The sequence below is a fragment of the Poecilia formosa genome, unplaced genomic scaffold (genome assembly GCF_000485575.1).
Source record: "Poecilia formosa unplaced genomic scaffold, Poecilia_formosa-5.1.2 Scaffold145, whole genome shotgun sequence".
NCBI classification, from domain to species: domain Eukaryota; kingdom Metazoa; phylum Chordata; class Actinopteri; order Cyprinodontiformes; family Poeciliidae; genus Poecilia; species Poecilia formosa.
Window position 1 is genome coordinate 956,638 of NW_006800084.1, and position 17,960 is coordinate 974,597.

The 17,960-nt window shown below is 40.1% G+C and overlaps 2 protein-coding genes across 2 annotated transcripts in view; one reads left to right on the top strand and one right to left on the bottom strand.

Annotated features, from left to right (window-relative positions):
• The window catches only part of stk36 (serine/threonine kinase 36 (fused homolog, Drosophila)), a 63,263-nt gene that overhangs the window by 36,462 nt on the left and 8,841 nt on the right, over positions 1-17,960 (top strand). The window lies entirely within an intron of this gene.
• On the bottom strand, positions 286-17,928 carry LOC103145664 (A disintegrin and metalloproteinase with thrombospondin motifs 15-like). The gene is made up of 8 exons (XM_007563193.2): positions 15,890-17,928; positions 9,902-10,034; positions 8,883-9,050; positions 6,273-6,556; positions 6,020-6,197; positions 5,723-5,895; positions 3,538-3,713; positions 286-3,405 (listed from the first exon to the last, which is right to left on the bottom strand). Exons 1-8 carry the CDS (start codon positions 16,802-16,804, stop codon positions 2,610-2,612), a joined length of 2,823 nt encoding a protein of 940 aa, XP_007563255.1. The 5' UTR covers positions 16,805-17,928; the 3' UTR covers positions 286-2,609.

Genomic DNA, 17,960 nt, shown 5'->3' on the forward strand with positions numbered 1-17,960 from the left:
GTGTTATTTGCAACAATTTACAGCATAAAACTTCCAACACACAGGTCTGTGGTTTCTGATACTTCCTTTTGGTGCTTTTTTTTTTTTCGCCAAAATGTTGCAAAGGAATCAAGTTTAAATAAATTTTGTTTTCAGATGTAAATTTCATCACAACCTGATTCTGACAGCCTCCAAATCTGAGTTTAGTAGCCACTGCTCTAAAGTGTCTGCCAGGGTTTTTACAACCAGAAAATGCATGTTGCACCTTTTTACATTAGTAAAGAAGAGAAAAATTTAAATACCAGATCTTTCAATTAATTGCTTTATTTTGGAATAAATATGCAGAAGTCAAAGACAATTACAAATACATGTGAAAAAAAATCTTTTTGCACAGAGCTGAGAAAATGTATACATAGTATACAGTACAGCTCATGTAAGTCAATGTTTTCTTTTGCTGTACAAAGTGCAAAAGCTGATTAAGAACATAGAAAAATATAAACGACTAACACTAATTTAACATCCATATTGTAGTTGGTTGCAAGATGGATCTTACATTATAGGGTTGTTTAATCTGGCCTCTTAAAAAAAAGAAGTTCATAACAAATGGCAGGATTACATCTAGCATTCAGGAAAAACAAGTTAGCTCAGACTCTGGGGCCAGGAATAAAGATATACAAGAATAACAACATTCCCTCTGTGTTTTATTATTTTATTGACCTTAAATTATTTGCGGTTTCTGTTCCAGACAGGCTTGACGTAACAGGCTTTAGGACGTGATGACATTGAACAGTGAAGACAAATGGCAGAGGTCAAACGAAGGAAGCAGATTAATGGCTCTGCACAACAAGTCCATATTTTTCATACATGAGTGAATGTTTACCAGTTTGTATTGTGTCAGGGAAATTGAGAATTTGATTTTTATTTATTAATTTGTGTCAGGAAGATGTGTTTTCAAGAGTTGCTCTAATGATCAAACTTTCTAAAATGATATCTGACAAACACAATCAGTCGAGAAAAAGAGCTTAAAATTCGGTGGAGGAGTGAAATGACCCAAAGGTTTCTTCAGTATTTAATAACGTTTTAGCTAGTGTTACAGCTATGCACAAATAGACAAATCAGCTGAGGAGATGCAATTAAAAATTTGTTTTGAGATTTCTGAGATATGAAATACTGCTATGGATTTTTAACTAATTTATCTTTAAAAACTAGAAGAATAACAGCAAAGATATTTTTTTACAACTCAACCCTGACTTTTTTCACATTACTGGACCACATCACTAAAAGGGCAGTCATCGTAAAACTAGTTTTACTATTTAAAAACGCAGTTTAGCATTTTATGCTAACAATTAGCATGGTTAGCATTAATAACCGACTCATCAGTCTCATTGTGCATATTCAAGAGAATTTAGATCTAGATTGCCAACATTTTCAAATGTTCTAGCAGTTAAATATAATATATAAAGGATAAATATAATACTCCGGTGTATGCGGTTGGGCCTTACTGTTACCTGTTTTAAATTTTGCTCTTTCACAGCCTAAATAAACTGCAAACACTCTTAGGTTTGTCTCTCTGTGACAAAATTTTAAACACCTCAGTAATACTGAAAATAGCTAACCCTAATTCTCCTTCACTCAACACCATTACAGAGCTTATCATGGTGCTTTTACTGGTTGGAGAAAAATGCAAGTTTTTTCAGTTTCTGACTGGTCGATCGAAAATCAGGACATGTCGAGCACAAAATTAGTCAGTTCCAGTCACCAGCATCTCTTACTGAAGACATCAAATTTTGAAAAATCATGTATGAAGAATACAGACTTGATATGGAAGTACATTAGCCTTAAAGGTGTATTGAGCAATAACAGAGCACTGATCTCAAACCAATATTTTAGATTATTGGAACATGATTAACCACATAATAAAGATTTGCCTTTAAATTGCTGGAAAAAATAAAGTGTCCTATCAATGCTGTCGACAGTCATTCACCTTTTCTGATTCTGTTTAGCTGGAAACATAATTACTATATTCCTAATAAATATCTGGTGCTACAGCAGTATCTGCATAACTCTGTGAATTTTATGTTGTTTTTGTGATTAAATGAAGACACTGAGGAAACATCAAAAGTTTACCAACTGTCGGTTCAGATAATTTTGCAGATTTTTTGACACCCAGCTGACTTCACCAATAGTTTTAGGTATAGCTAAAACTCTGACGTCTGTGCAATTTAACTATTGTGACATAAAATGGATTGCAGACTCACTCTGGTAAAATAGGCTGATTGCTTAAAGATGGGCATTCTGTATCAACTAGCAGTGCAGGAAATCTATGTTTTATTTGACTTTCAAATTGCGTAGCTTTCATCAAGCCACAGCGAGGTGATTTATTTTGAAAGCCAAACTGATGTCACTGAAACTGATCTGCCAGAACTCATTCCTTGGCTGCTGCTCTTTCATGTTCTTGTTTTTCTTCTGAGCACTCTCCATTAATATCCTCTGGCAGTCCAACAATGCAGGATGCAACAGCTGAAACCACTAGATATGGTGTAATACTAGCTAGTGGGTTCGTTTTGGTTCCTTTGAAACACAGAATTTCATTTATTATTAATATTATTTTTTTAATATATAGTTTCACGTTACTGACAAGAGCTTAGGTTACAGAAGTCCAGCTCCTGAGGTTTACGTAAGCCCTTGCAAAGATCCCTGGGGAGCAGAAGCCCAGTTTGGTCTTTGCAGTGGAGAGGTCGTCTCTTGAAGCCCTTCCCACAGGTTCTGGAGCAGGGAGACCACTGCCCAATATGCCAGTCAGGACAAGGGTCTCCGCAAACCCTGGTGGCAGAGGGTCTTTGTGAAGAATCACAGTCCAGACCAGGCTTGCCATCTGATTTTAGACACTGCACCATCCTCCTCTGGAAACCACGGCCGCAGGACACTGAGCACTCTTCCCAGGGTGCAGATATCCATTTACCGACAGGCGCATTCATCTTGCTGTAAGAGCTTTTAAGATTGTCTTCCTCGTCCTTCTTCATTTCGTCTTTTGTCAGGACGCTGTTCTCCGAATTTGCACGCTCCCCCTTCTTCAGCATTTTGTCTTCCTTGGTCTGACGGTGAAGGTAGAAGGAGTAGCGTATGCGAGGAGGTGTTATCTTGCCTGCACACAGCACTTCCACGGTCAAGGCCTCTCCTAGGGGATTCACGGCATGCAGGGTCTCGGAGAGGCCGGTGGTGCCGCTGTAGCGCAACAGGCTGTTGTTTACAATGATGTCTCTCTCGCCAGCGGACACAATATAATTCCCATTGAGAAGGTAATGCCCCTTGCTGTTCTTCACTGCCAAGTAGTTGTCATCACCCATCATTCCCTTGTAGCCTCGCTGACGGATGTCCACATTGGCAGCACCCACTGGCAACATGACAACGAAGTTGTAGCCATGCCTGCATGCCAAAACATTTATAGTCAATGAGTGCTTTTGTCAAGGGTGAAGCTAATGAAGTTCTGCTGAAGTGAGAGTGGGAAAAAAGGCAGGGACGAGAGTCCCTTGGAGGCACGTCACTGGTTTTACTCACACAGGCTTGGTGAAGAGTCCCGACACCTTCTTGCAGCTCTTGTTGTCGCCTCCACAGATTCCACACTTATCAAACTTCTTTGTGGAGCCAATTACTCTGTCACATCCAGCTTTGATGCACTTTCCTTGGACACAAACGCCTGTGGAGTCTGGCGAGCATGGAGTCCCATCAACAACCTGCATTATACAAACAGAAATCAAGGTCAAATTTCTATACTTAATAAGCTACGTTAAGTGCAACTCTTATGTCAATAAGAGCAAGAAAAGCTATTCTATTAAAAGATAAGTCTAATACGCTGTTGTCCTGTCTTAAGACACGTTTCCACTACTTCAACCATTCCCAAGGTAGATTATTATCCCCAGTGTTTCCACAGCATTTACCAGTGTACAGATATATTAACAATGTCATATGTAACCAGAGAAAGTCCCCAATCCATAAGTTGTACTTTTGTACCTAGCAGGAACCTTTCAATTGAGTTTTGCAGAGGAAGACCACCAACTTTTTAAATAAGTGGAAATTTTTTCAGCTTTGTAAGTACAAGTTTACATTCCTCTACTAGCATTAGCTGCAACACATTTTAAACCACTGATGTGTGTTTACAAGTAAAAACAACTCGCAGTCTGGTGGGTCACTGACAAATTTGTTCAATCATTTGCCAATCAAATGCTTATCTGGTAAGCTCTAGTGAAAGTTTACATCATTTCAGTTATGGACTTATTTACATAATTATTCATGTATTACGCTGCTCATCTGTGTGGAAGATTTAAGCTCCTTTGACACAAGGCTTTATTTTATGTAAATGTCTGTGAATCTTAAGTGATTATAATTTTAAAGAGTGAACACTGTGAAGAACAACACATGGAGTGAGTGGTCAGAGCTGCCTCTTCTTTTCTATCCCCTTTAGTAATTAACACAGTCTGTAATAACTCTGTAAGTTATAAAGTGCAATTGCTGTGACAAAATTATGAGTCATAGCTTTATTGCAGAAAATCCCAGTTTATAATTCTGCATTTGCAGCCTCTTTTCCACTCTCACCCACTGAGGGAGACCTTGGCAAAAGTGAAGTAGGAGGAGTTCATGCTTAGCATCTGCTGATGTAATGAATCTGTTTTGGACTCCAAAGTGGAAACACTCACAAAAGAAAGTCTGTCAGGATGATGTACATTTCTATCCCAATTTTATTTTTCTTTCTCCTGTGAACTCTACTTTTTGAACTGACTCCAACACACCAATTTATGCTGTAGGATTAGCTGTTGGGGGGGAAAAAAAGAGTATATTTTCATTAATCTCATGTCTCTGTGGGTAAAATATCCAGTGGTAACTCAGAGCTTTACTCCTTCAAGGCCTGAGAGCTGGAGAGAGGAGTGAACTCACTGCTGCTGCTCACTGGACGCCCTGCTGTTGTCCCTCCATTGCCTTCCTTCTTTTGACGTTAAGATGGATGTGTTATGCAGAAATCTTCACATCCCTTACATGTTTTTTCACGTTTTGTGACACAGCAACCAGAAGTTTCTATGTCTTATTGGTACAGTGCATATAAAAACCTTTTGGATGTTTTATCCTCTTTGCTGCTTTTACAAGTCAATCATGACCATCACTTTTTTTTTTTTGGTCAAAAGAAAATTGCAAACAAAATTTTATCAAAGTCAAAACTGATTTCTTGAAAATTATACACTGTATTTTATGTGATAGGGCAATAAAAGGTAGCGAAGTGGAAGGCAGTGGTAATGTATTTACATACAAAAATCCAGCTGATAAAATCAGAGAAGCAGCCTAGTGGCCCATGGTAACTCTGGAGGAGCTGCAGAAATTCACAGCTCAGGTTGGAGAATCTGTTAATAGGACAAATATTATCCCAGAAATCTAGCTTTATGTAAGAGTTGAAGGGAAAGCCGTGTGGAAACTAAGTGGTTCAACATTGCACATCACTGTGCTCACCATTTTGAAACATGCTGCTTACATGACAAAATGAGCGAAAGTTCAGTTTAAATGGTTTTGAAAGACAATGCACTTATCCTAACCCTTAAAATAAATATATATGTATTTTAAATTAAAACCTGAAGTATTATTTGTCCCATGAGTTACTTTATCAACTGTTTGTTCTAAATTTTGTTCAACAGGAAAATCAATCTAAAAAAATAAAGTAATAAAATAAAGTACAAGAGTAAGTCCAGTGTCTGCTTACCTTGGGAGACAGTACATAGAAGTAGCCAGTTCCGTTCGCCCTGCAGATGAGTTTGCATCTGTCCTTTGGTGAAACTCCGGAGTATTTTGGCACCCACACCACAGACTGGGCAACATGGTTACTGCTGAAAGTCTGGCCGGAGGTCTCGCACTGCTCTTCTCGATAAGTCTTATCTACACAAAGAGATGGACGAGGACAGAAAGGCAGAGATGAAGCTGCTGTTGGCCATGGCTAACATTGGACTGGATTTTCAGTTCAGACTTTCGTTGTTAAAAATTTTCTTTGAGTGACTCCCACCTGTCTCAGGGCAGCGGTTGAGGCTGCAGGAGCGATATTTGACCCGCACTCCTTGGCAGTATTTGCCCCCATTTGAAGGGGCGGGGTTGTTACATTCCCGTTTAGACAGCTGGACCCCGCTTCCACATGTGCGGGAACAGGAACCGAATGGACCCCACTTACCCCAACGACCATCCAGCTGAAAGAATAATATCCATTAATCACACCCTGTTGTCTACTGATGAGAGTTAGTGAATCCTCCCTTCAGTCGCACCTTCACAGTTTGTAGCTGTCTGTCAGAGCAGACGCCTCGATCGCAGACCTGCCCGTCGCCACAGCGGGTCCCGTCTGCCCAGGGGAAATGCCGAGTCATACACACCAGATGGCCGCTGGACTTCCCTGTGCACCACAGTCGGCTGCATGGCGGCTGGAGGAAAGGGCACGGCTTGGAGCTTTCCCCGAAGGCGAGCTCACACTGACGGTCGAGGTCATAGGAGGAACCGGGCAGAACGTCTGGAAGAACTAATGTTTTCTGAGGCTGGTCGAGCAAACAGTCCCCTACAAGACAGAAGCTTTGGTAGTTAGTAAGAGTAAGTGAGTGAGACAATTTTAGAAACATCTTATGACGTAGGACAACATTTCACTAGTTTTGCTAAACAAACAAGATCACTTTTTGAAAAACTGCATGTTAAGGTCAGAACTTTATCTTCATCATAAAACATGGCAGAGTGAGCATCATGTTTGTGCCAGCTTTGCTATGTTAGGTCATAATAATAATAAAACAGTATGAAAGAGTGAAATCACTATTGGATCCCAATTAAATAACTTTGCATACTTTGGTTTGCCATTGTCTTTTGTCTCTAACTAATAAAAATGGATTTGGTGGGGCCGATTATAAAAAAGTAGATGAAATTAAGCTGTTTTCCCAGATAATGGGACTAAAGTTTCCTCAGCTGTTATCACAAAGCAGTATGTTTTAGTCATGAGGTCTTATTGTGCAGATCTTGTTATATTTAACTGGTACAATCATTTTTTTCAGCGAGGTTCATCACTGGCAGATTTTTTGCCTAAAAGATTTGCTTTCTCTCCGGTTCACACGCAAACAGACTTTTCGTAGAAAAGATGAAAGAAATTAGTCCTAAAAGCACATTCCAAAAGTCAGTCACATAGAGGTCAACTTAAAACATGCTCACTCCTTCTCTACTAAACACAACAGTGAAATCATTGTGCTCGTTATCTTTCCACATCTTTCTTTCCTTTGTCCTCACCCTGTTCCCACTAAAATCCAAATTTAAGATCGAGATGTGACTGACTGAGACGAAAGAGTAATGACAGTCATATAAAATGCACATTAAAATGTTTTATTTTTGAGCCTAGCACTGCTTTAGCCATGCTCAATATCTACTTTTGAACTCTGGTAAACTTTATTGTTATATCAACTCCTGCTAATGTAGAGAAAGTATTTTGCGTCTTTAATTTTCAATTCCTGCCAAACATCAATGGTTTCTGAACCTTCTGCTACAAAACTTTGTAGATGTCAGTAAATTTTTAACAAAAAAAATATAGAAAACAATGCAATCCATACTTATTATCCCTGTAATAATTGCTTAGCTTTTTTTTTTGGGGGGGGGGGTTGCTTTGTTGGGGGGAAATTGCACCTCTACAGCCATCCTGACTCTAGCACATTCATAAGTTCCCCTAAAGACCCACCAGCCCACCCTTGTTGCTCAACATGCAGAAACATTTTGACCAAACATGGTTAGACTTTTTTGTGATACGGGTTTGAAATTAAAGGCAGCTTGTAAATTATGCAAAGATCAAAGCACTGTTACACTAGATACAGATGACACACGAGAACTTTCCAAGTAATGGGGTACTTTAAGAAGGTGGTTTTGATTCCTTAGAATCGTCCACAACTTCTCCTTGTGGGTAATCTTTGCATCCAAAAGCAGTTTTGTGCTGAGGGGGAAAAAACCTCAGCTGTTGCATTCTGTTGTTCAGAATGCAACAGCAGTCTGAACTGCTGTGCATTCCTACTATAAAGCTAAATGGATAAGCAGCAGCTGGCGGTATATTTGTTTCATTCCATTTCACAGCAAATTTGGCAGAGAAACCAGACAAATTAGCTGATGGCTAACTGCTATATATACACTCACTCTACACCCAATAAACTGAACCGCTCCTCTTCCTTCCTATTCTCCCTCTGGAGAGCAAAGAAAACAATATCTGTGTAGCGAAATGAGCAGGTAGCATTATTCTGGAAACATCCATCCATTTGTGGCAACAGCTTTTAAAAGTTAGTGTGAAAAGAACAGGTTGCAACAATGTCCTGAAATAAAAGACAACGTTTTTAGTTGTGTTAAGAACGACTGTTAGTCTTTCTCCCAGATTTACATTGTAGTATTTTCATTTCGAAAATGGAGGTGAAGAAAAACTAAAGATGTTTGCCTATTTGTAGTGAACCTGTATGGGAAGCGTTGGGCAGAGCCATCTCGTCTCCAAACCACAGCGGTGGCTCTCGCAAAGCCAAACCCTGTAATTTGGGACACATGTGGGTGCAGTTTTAAAATAAAAGTTTTGCGTTCCTCTAAGGCTGGGTCCTGTGGTTTGGCCTGGTTGGCAAACAATCTGCATCCCAAATGTATGAATTGCTTTTTTTTTTTTTTTTTTTGCAATTTTCCTCTGAGCTCAGTAATAGAAAAGGTTTGGCTGACGCAAGACTAGAAACCCAGTGTCTGATGTTTGTTTAGTAAAAACTCCTGTTGTCTTGAGGAAAAGCATAAGAAAAAGTTTTCACTCGCATACCTAAAGGTCGAATCTTAATGCGGTTCAATTCAAACACATTAACACTTCAAGATATTAGAAATATGATCGAGATCCTCACCATGTCCGCTGTCCAGAAACTCGGTGATGATGGCAGCGCTGCAAGGAGACCAGGGACTGGTGCGGTTGATCTGGATGAGCGTAGGGGACATCATGTGGTTTTCCTGCAGCTTTCCAAACACGTCTTCACAGGCCTTCACGTTGTCATGTGGCATGTTGAACACATGGCCTGTTGAACACATGTCAGATATCTGTTATACATAAAGTGCCTTGCAAAAGTATTAAGGTCAATTGGAGGTCTTTGCATTTTGTCATGTTGCAACCACAAACGTCAGTGTGTTTAATTAGAGTTTTATGACATAAAGCAGCACAAAGCAACGCATAATTGTGAGGTGGAAAGTTTAGGATTGCTGCCCTGCTGGGAGGTGAATAGAAACTTCATCTTCTAACTGGTTTTCTTCCAGTTCTGCCCTGAAGCTTCATCTGTCTTCCCATCTACTCTGATTAGCTTCATAATCCCAGCTGCTGAGAAAAATCCACGCAACATGATGCTGACACCACCATGTCTCCCACTGGGGATGATGTCTTTAGTGTGATCTGCAGTGTTATTTTTGCTCATATGTTAAAAAGTAAAAAAAAAAAAAAAAGGTCATTGACTCAGAGCAACTTCTTCTTCTACAACTTTCTCTCTATCCTGTCTTGGTGTTTACTAATGTTCTCTGATACCTTTCTAGAACAGCTGGATTAATAATTTAAAAATTAAATCCTACACAGGTAGACTGGTTTTCTAATTAAAAGGAAATTAGTCAGCGCATTTGATTGAGGGGTATCAGAGTAAAGGGACTGAATGAAAATGCATACCACATTTTCAGAGTATTATTTAATATGTTGTTTATTTCATAACTATGCAGCAGCTTGTGTTGGTCCAATCAAAAAAAAAACCCAATCAAACGTGTGGCTGTAATGTGACAAATTGTGATTAACTACGGCAGATATCAGTCATTTTTGGAGGACAAAACCGTCTGACTGCTCTCAACACACGTGTGTTTTGGACGAAGCCGTGTCAGAACCGGATATTACCGAGCTCATGAGCAGTGGTGAAGGCCGAGGGCAGGCCGTCGTCTTCGATGACAGAGCAGCTCCTCTTCGGGTCGCACATGGTGCCAACGTCTGCCATGCCAAGAGTGTCGCAGGTGGAGGCTCCACAAAGATCCTGCATGAAAACAGCAACACGTCTGAGCAGGGCAAGGAGGGGGCAAACACAAGCCAAGCAAGAGAATCGCTTGCATTAGCAGATTTTTCGGCCACGTAGACGCACTGGAAACCTGTAGTAAACAATCAGGAGCTAAGGAGTAATGTCAGAAGTGGAACCCCATGAGTTATTATTATTTTCCTTCTAATGCTGTACCAAAAATGCAGCACGAGAAGCAAAGCTGAAATGAGGAAGAAATACGATGCCTGGCTCCGTTGTAGGAAATATGCTTCCAAAGGAATATCGGCATGGCTTGCCAGATGGTTACTGTGTAATTAAGGTATAAACATTGGATTTTAAAAAAGCTGCGCCTGTCGCACTTTAAATAATATTTCTTGGAACATTAAGGCATAAATTCAATTTGAAGAAGCAAAATTGGTATGAAAACATGGCAACAGATTACCAGATGATACAGCTTATGGCGCTGTCGCCAATCATCAATCCGTGTTTGAAAACAACTAGAACAAAATGTTTGAGCCAAACTCATGAAAAGGACACTACATACCAGAAAAATATAGTCCATAGAATTTCAAAATCATCTTGGATCAACAATCCACCACAATGTCCAGTGCCATGTTGGATTACTGTCAGCTTTTTAAACCCTTGAACAATTTGCTGCGAAGTGGAAGAAACCGAATATAAAACGCAGAACCCCACACAGGCCTGAAGAGCCAAAGTTAAAACATTATATCAGCAAGTACAGTTAAGCTCAAAATTATTCATACTGCAGTAATCACTTAATTTTGCCACAATGTTTCTTCTGCCTGGAGTTAAAATTTACATTTTGTCCTAACTTGAACCCTATGGAGAGATTAGGATGATGGCAAGGAGGCCTTCCGACCTCTATCACTTAAGATAAAATGTCAAAAACCAGAAAAAACATCATCTCAGCCATTGTGCTGTAATTTCACTGAAGATGATTCCTCTGATTATGGAAACGCGTGTTTTAAATTCATATCAGAAGCAGACTTCTTGACTTTGCAGTGAAACCACGACTGACAGTCTTAAAGAAATATCATGACCGAGTATGATGCCATTACTCTTAAAGTAGAATGATGTTATTCAAAAAGTGGGAATATTAAAGATGATTTAGGCTCTTTTTATGGTCTCTGTGTTAGGAGCTGTGCTCTGGAGACTTGGAAAAGACCCAGTAATGCTCAGTATTGCCTTTCACCACCCAGTCTTTAAATCTTCCTGGTGAGAAACAGTGTTTAGAGCACACCGTCTTCTATGAGGTAACTGTCCCAACCTATAATATTTCCATGCCAGAGCTGTTTCCAGTTGACCCATTTCTCCATTGCCGAAGTTTTAAAACCCAATACTTGACTGTGTGTCCGTTTCAAACCTGAAACCCATAATCACAGGACTTTTTTTCAGCATCGGTTGCCACAAACAGCTGCCCACCTGCCCACCTGCCCTCCGCACTCCTCACAATCACCAAAGTCCTGTGGCAGCCGGCATACGCCACCGTCTGACCACGTCCAGCCCTGAAAATCCTGGGATGAGCTAAATGCGAACACAAAACCCGGTGCCAAGTGAAGACCTTGAGTGCTATGACAAATATTTCCAAGAGTAAACCGCAGAAACCACAGTTGTTGGCCAGTAAAAATCTAGTCCAGATGTGCTAATGTGTATCGTTGACATGTGAAAATTTGGGCCAGCTAAGCAGAAGAATAAGAAATAACATAGCAGGAGAGAAGAAATTGCCATATTAGGGAGTTAGTTCTTTGCTATGACTTAATTCGCCCCACTGGTGTAGATTTTTGCTTTTTTTTTGTATTCAAAAACAAACACCTCAAACTAGAAATATGTTAAAGCTGTTGATTCCTCTCTTAATGATCACAGTTTCTTCCTTTTTTGTGCATAAATATGTGGCCCTGCTGACAGGATCAAAGAGGTTTGATTGTCCAGTCTGTGTAAATTTTGTGAATTTGGAGAAGGGTTGTGTTTTTGTGGGGCTGTTTTTCAGGACTGTGGGGCCCTTAAATGTTTTAAAAAGCTAACTGATCTTTGTATAACCAAAGCAGGAGCTGTGTTCACATTCTCCACAAAAGGTTGGGATTACTCCAGATGTGTGGGTTGGATTATGTCAGGGCTATTCCTTGTCTTCAGTCCTGTTTGTCTCCGTGGATCTCTAGAGATATTTGCTATAGAGGGGATAATCTGGTTTGTTTTTAGCAGATTATGTGGCTCGTTTGGCATTTTTAGATAATGCCCTTCAATGCTTTCTTGTTCTGAAGTGATGGGAGATGGACAGATAGATTTGGACTTTGTTGGGGTGCTTTCTCTCTCAGCCCTTCCAAGAGGCAATAAAATAAAATACCATAAGCTATTAGCTATGGTGCAATACCTCTCCCAGGGGAAAAACCACAAATTTATGGTTCGATTTAATCTCTTGGCTGCTTTTGTACAGTCATCAGACTGTGAAGCATAATGACACGAGTAATTTTGCAACATTCTTTTAACAGCAATCATGCCATTAGCAGGGTTTAAGCCCAAACCACAGTTGCCTCTGGACAACATCAAGTTGGTCTTCATAAAACCTGCAAAATTACTCTATCGGTTAGTTAACAGCACACAATGGAAGAGACTTTAATACCAAATAAATGTTATGGTAAACAATAAAAAAACACACTGACTAAACTTTACAGTCAACACTGACATGGATCGACAGAAGACGCTCCAAATGTTGCCCTTGTGAAAGAAGATATGTGGAAAATCTAAATTGTAGGGTATCTAGAGCTACACTTCAAAATTTTCTTAGTCTCTTGGGAGGGGAAGTAGCAAATTTCCCAAATTTTGTTCAGTATCTTGGAAAAAATATTCATGCCTCAAACATGAGTGTGATTTGTTAGGATTTTAGGTGACAAACCAAACCAGGTACCGCATAAGATGCAAAATGATGAATGTTATTCAGATTTGACTGACAAAAGCCATGCTGTGGGGAAGCTCTTTTTGGTGATGGGAAGAAGGAGGAAGTGAAATACAGGTGAATTCTGGAAGAAAGCTACAATGAAATAGTTTGACCCACAGATGTCAAACTGTGATACACCCTTCTGGGCAGTCTTTCCTGTTACTCAGAGGAGGCCCAATTATTTGCAGAAAAAATAGACAAGTTGTGCATAATTGTCAGTTAATAAGCCCCAACAGACAGAAGATTTGTTTAAACATGAGATTTGGTCACCAGTCTAACTCCCATTACTGGAACAAGACATTCACAATGTACTTTTCAGCATTTTCTACTTTCAGACATTGTAGCAATTATCTTGAATAAAGAAGTATGTGAAAGATCTGACAAGACACAAGATGACTGAAAAGTATATCAACTACTGTTGTCAGTTATAAATGCATGCAGTTATATTGGATTTTCCATCAGAAACCTCTGAATTTTCCCAAGGTGATTCTGACTTCAGTTTTTAAGCTAAGAACTGATGTGCACAGATGTTCTCCATCTAATCTGACAGTGCTTTGAGTTATTTTTGAAGAGAACCGTGGAAACAATTCGAGTTACTGAAAGTGCAAAAAGAACAAAAATATTTTCCTTCCCCTTTGCAAATGTTTGCTGCTTTTTTTCTTGCTCTATAAAATAAAATCCCAATAAAATGCATTCAAGTTTGTGGTTGGAATGTGACAGAGAAGCTGGAACTGAATTAGAAATGTCCTGCTTCCATGCCTTAAATGGTAAAACATGTTGAGTTACAACCAATTCCTGATCATATTTGGGAAGACTTCTTAAAACTGTCCTTCGAATTGATTTGATTATATAAAAGCTATCCAAATTGAAAACTGATATTTCTTTCTTTTGGTCATAACTATACACAAAATGTACAAGAATATTGGTATAATTTTGATCAAAACCTAAGGTTTTGTTTGAGCTGAAACATTTTAAGCAGGTTTTGTGCATACTGTATATGTATATGAATAATTTTCTTCAATTTCTGAACATTTAAGTTGCTGTTAATGGTTTGTACAAGAAGTCTCTTGTAAATGCTGCTTTTTGTGCTTGTAACAGTCCTTGATTAAAGCAGATGAGGTCACTGAAAGACATCCTTACTGAAACAGAGCTGGAATCCCTTGTCGCCTGCCTTCCTGCTTTATATAGCAAATTGTATCCACATTACTCATCGTGGGCCGGCCCTGTGCACTTTATTAGGGTCATCTGAACTGGCTGGGTAGTTTGTAATGTCAGCTGCGGAGCCAAAACAATCCGGATTTTATAAAATACCTAAGTGTGGAACCGGAGCAACCTTTTCGAGTTCTGCGCTCTAGAGACTAAGGGAATGTGGTGCAGAATCAACACAGCACAGATAATGAATGCGAGAGGAAGTTTACGTCAGTCATGATGGTGTGTTGTAAAGATCCAAGCTGTGTGAGCTGTCTGCAGCTGTGCAGAGTTGCTTGTTCCTGACTCGGAGCAAGCAGATGGGGCAAATACGCTGAAGGATGCGACTCTGATCAGTTCCCTAACCGATTCGGTCTTCCCTTCAGGGGCCGGTTTAATGAGGCGCAGGCAGAATGGTGGGCAGGGCTGGAAAAACCCCAGCTGGAGAAGAATGGGAAGGGCTGAAAGAAACAAGATGCTTCCAACAAGTGCATCCCTGAGGACACTGACGTTCAATGTTTGGCAAAAGTCAGAACTATACCAAAGCTCACAGCAGAAGTGGCCAAAAGTAATTCAACACCTTATATTGCATTTGGCTTTTGATTCTGGATGGAGCTGCTTTTGGATGGATCCTATTTTACTTTAGATGAAAGCGTGGCAAAGTGTCTCTCATGTCCTAGAGATGATGTCTCTGTATGGGAAGCTGGTTATAAATGGTTTAAAATTTGTACCAACATAGTGTTTGTTCTATGAGGTTTACATCGGTGTTGGAGGTGGGTTGTGACTATTGACAAAGATGGGAATTGTGTTTCAGAGCTGACCAAAGAACCGACAAGGCTGATTTTGGCAGGAAGACTGCCATGCATGTGAAACATGCCTGTGTGCATACATTCTTTTGTTTTCATTTAAATCTGAAAACGTAGGTATGCATTTTTGTTTTTAGCCCCCCAGAGTCAATACTTCACAGAGCCACCATTTGTCATCTTGCAGCTTCAGGTCTGTTGGTGTATGTCTTTACTTGTCTGTCCTTTCTTCTTCACAAAATAACTTGAGCGTAGTCAAATTAGGTGTAGGACGTCCGTGTACGTAAATTTTCCAAGTGTTGCTAAAAATGCACAAATGGATTTTGGCCTGGGTTTTGATTAGGCCACATAAACACATGAATATGACTCCATTTAAGGCTCTTCATTGTAGTTCTAGTTGTTTAGGATCAGTGCAGGAAGATTAAGCTCCTCCTTTTTCTGAAGGACTTTTGCAGCCTCTAGCATATTGTTTTTCTGAATTCATCTGAATCTAGGTCAGTGTATCTTCCCATCAACTCTGGCGAGTTTTTCTGCTCCTGCTTAAAAGAAACATCTCCACAGGATCATGCTGCTACCACCAAGTGTTACCATGGTGATTGTGTGTTCAGGGCAATGTGCAGTGTGTGCATGGCACCTTGCTGCTGTGTTTCTTTGTCCTACATTGCATTTTATTTAGGGATAACACACTAAATGAATAAATAGTTAAACAATTTTCAACAATTTTTTTAAAAATAGTTTCACATAATGTTTTTCTTACTTTATATCATTTTAATGTACAATAAACAACTTGTTTTGGTCTAACATATTAGATTCCAAAACATATATAAACATATGCATATATATTGGGGGAAAAAAGAGGTTATAAGGTGTAAATACTTTTTCTCGCCTTATTGTGAAATATGCTATCTTACCTGTCTAGTAAAGAGAATAGCTGTGTCCCAGTAGTCCGGGTGCTTGTCGTTGTGTTTGTTCATCTTCTTTTGCCAGGTGCAGAAGTTACGCAGAGTCATGGCTGCGTTCCCGGACACTTTGGGACCTTTGTCCTCCTCGGATATAATCACGATCTTCACCACGGTGATGCTGATGGAGTTGAGGATGCTGGGGTGCCTGTACAGCCTCGCTGCGACCGACATCAGCGTCAAGAGGTAGTGCTTCAGGTCATCTCCGTGGAAGCTCAGCATGGACTCGTCCGCAGCCACCAGCGTCTCCACGTACCGGGGGACAGACGCGAACCTTTTAGCTCTGCCCATCTTCTTCAGCATCGTTTCGGTCACATTGTTGAGGTCCGTCGTCTGCTTGTATTTCTGCAGGGATTGCGCATCTAAGGGGCTCAGATCGCTCTCCACCGCGCACCTGGAAGTGGAGTTCTGCCTGAGGTCGTTGCTGGGTCTGCGTCGGACGATGTGCGCGTCTTGTGCGCTCCGGGTGTCATTGCGCACCGGGCGGATGAAATATTCCCAACCCTGGAAGCCAAAGGCACCATTCAAACCCTTGCAGAGGCTTAAAGCAGCATATGAACCTCTGTCACCGTTCACATGTCCAGAGTAAAAACACCCTCTCAAGTCAGTGCTGACATCAGTGTTGGAGAACCAAAACCCGTCTTGGACAGAGATGGAGGGCGCAATGAAATCTGAATCTTGCTGTAAATCGATCACTAATTCTTGCTGGAAAGCCTGTATCTTCATGACACGCTTTCTAACACTGATATCCAAGTCGTTGTTAAAATCATCCCTGTCGTCATCCAGCCTAATCGGAAAGCAAATCTCACTTTCCATGCATCGAATAAATTTAACAAAGTGGAGGAGAAAAACTGTCCTGACAAACATGTCGATGTTTGCATCAAGTGAGGAATGCTATGACCAACAGAGCAAAGAAAACTAAGCTGAATGTAAGATCTCAGCGGAAGCGGAAAAGTGCACAGATAAGGGTGAAGAGCATTATCCAAAGCGCAGGGCTCTAACACAATGCCACCGGTCGTGCAAGTTCACTCAGAGTAAACTCCTCCCGGTCATGATCCATTTTCATGTTCCACCTGTAAGCGCTGAGGCGACCGCTGCTTTCTGAGGACGGAGCAATTCTGTCATATGTTAAAATATGCACACACAATCTCTCCTTTACCGGGGGCAGTCTCTGGAGGCGCTCATTGGATGTACAGTTCAGATGAGGACTTCATCTGCAGTTCCTCACAACTCTGTAAATACCTTCTTTTCTCGACTAAAGTTAGATTATACTTAAATGTTCTGGACCGATTTGAATATCCTTTAAACTGAATTAGATTTATATAACTGGAAATTACATAGACCTACCTTGAAATGACAATTGCGGTGAATTGATGCTATGTACATAAACATAACTGATTCTATATACTTATCTACAAGGGGTGTAATACATTTGTTACGGGTGGGGAAAGAGACATATTTAAAAAGATCTTGTCTAAACATGCAAAGCATCACAAATCTACTATTGTAACCTGCTTCTATGGGAATTTGTCAGTTGGCAGCATAAATTATAGGGACCTGAATATGGTAAGTATCGCTAACTGCAAAAGCCAAGACGCGCTTGCTGTTCGGATAAAACACTTGCGCCCTCTAGCGAATAGCTGAGTAAATAGATGCTCTTCGGTTTTTGTTTGCTAAATCCACGTTGCAGTTGGCACAAAGGGAGGCTGGGCGGAAGAAGATAGGTACACGAGCAGGCCTGCTGCAGTTTTAAAGCAATTAATAATATGACCATTACAGAATAATAAAACTGTTATCAGTCATTCAATCACTTTATGTATAATATTATTTATTCAGTCCATTCCAAAGTGTTTGACTGAGGTTAAAGCAGACCCTTACATAAGAAATGATGAAACTAAGTTAAAAACTAAGAAAACCTTGATCATATTTATAATAAGACAATAGAGAATTTCAATATTTCTTATTAGAAAAAAATGCAAATGGAGGCTAAGTTTTTTCTACATAACTTTTCTATTTTTCATTT

Coding starts and splice junctions, on each gene's coding strand:
- LOC103145664 (XM_007563193.2), bottom strand. CDS start 16,804: ATGTTTGTCAGGACAGTTTTTCTCCTCCACTTTGTTAAATTTATTCGA. Junction 6,557..8,882: donor GTTTCTGGACAGCGGACATG/GTGAGGATCTCG, acceptor TCTGTCTTGTAG/GGGACTGTTTGCTCGACCAG. Junction 6,198..6,272: donor GACAGCTACAAACTGTGAAG/GTGCGACTGAAG, acceptor TTATTCTTTCAG/CTGGATGGTCGTTGGGGTAA.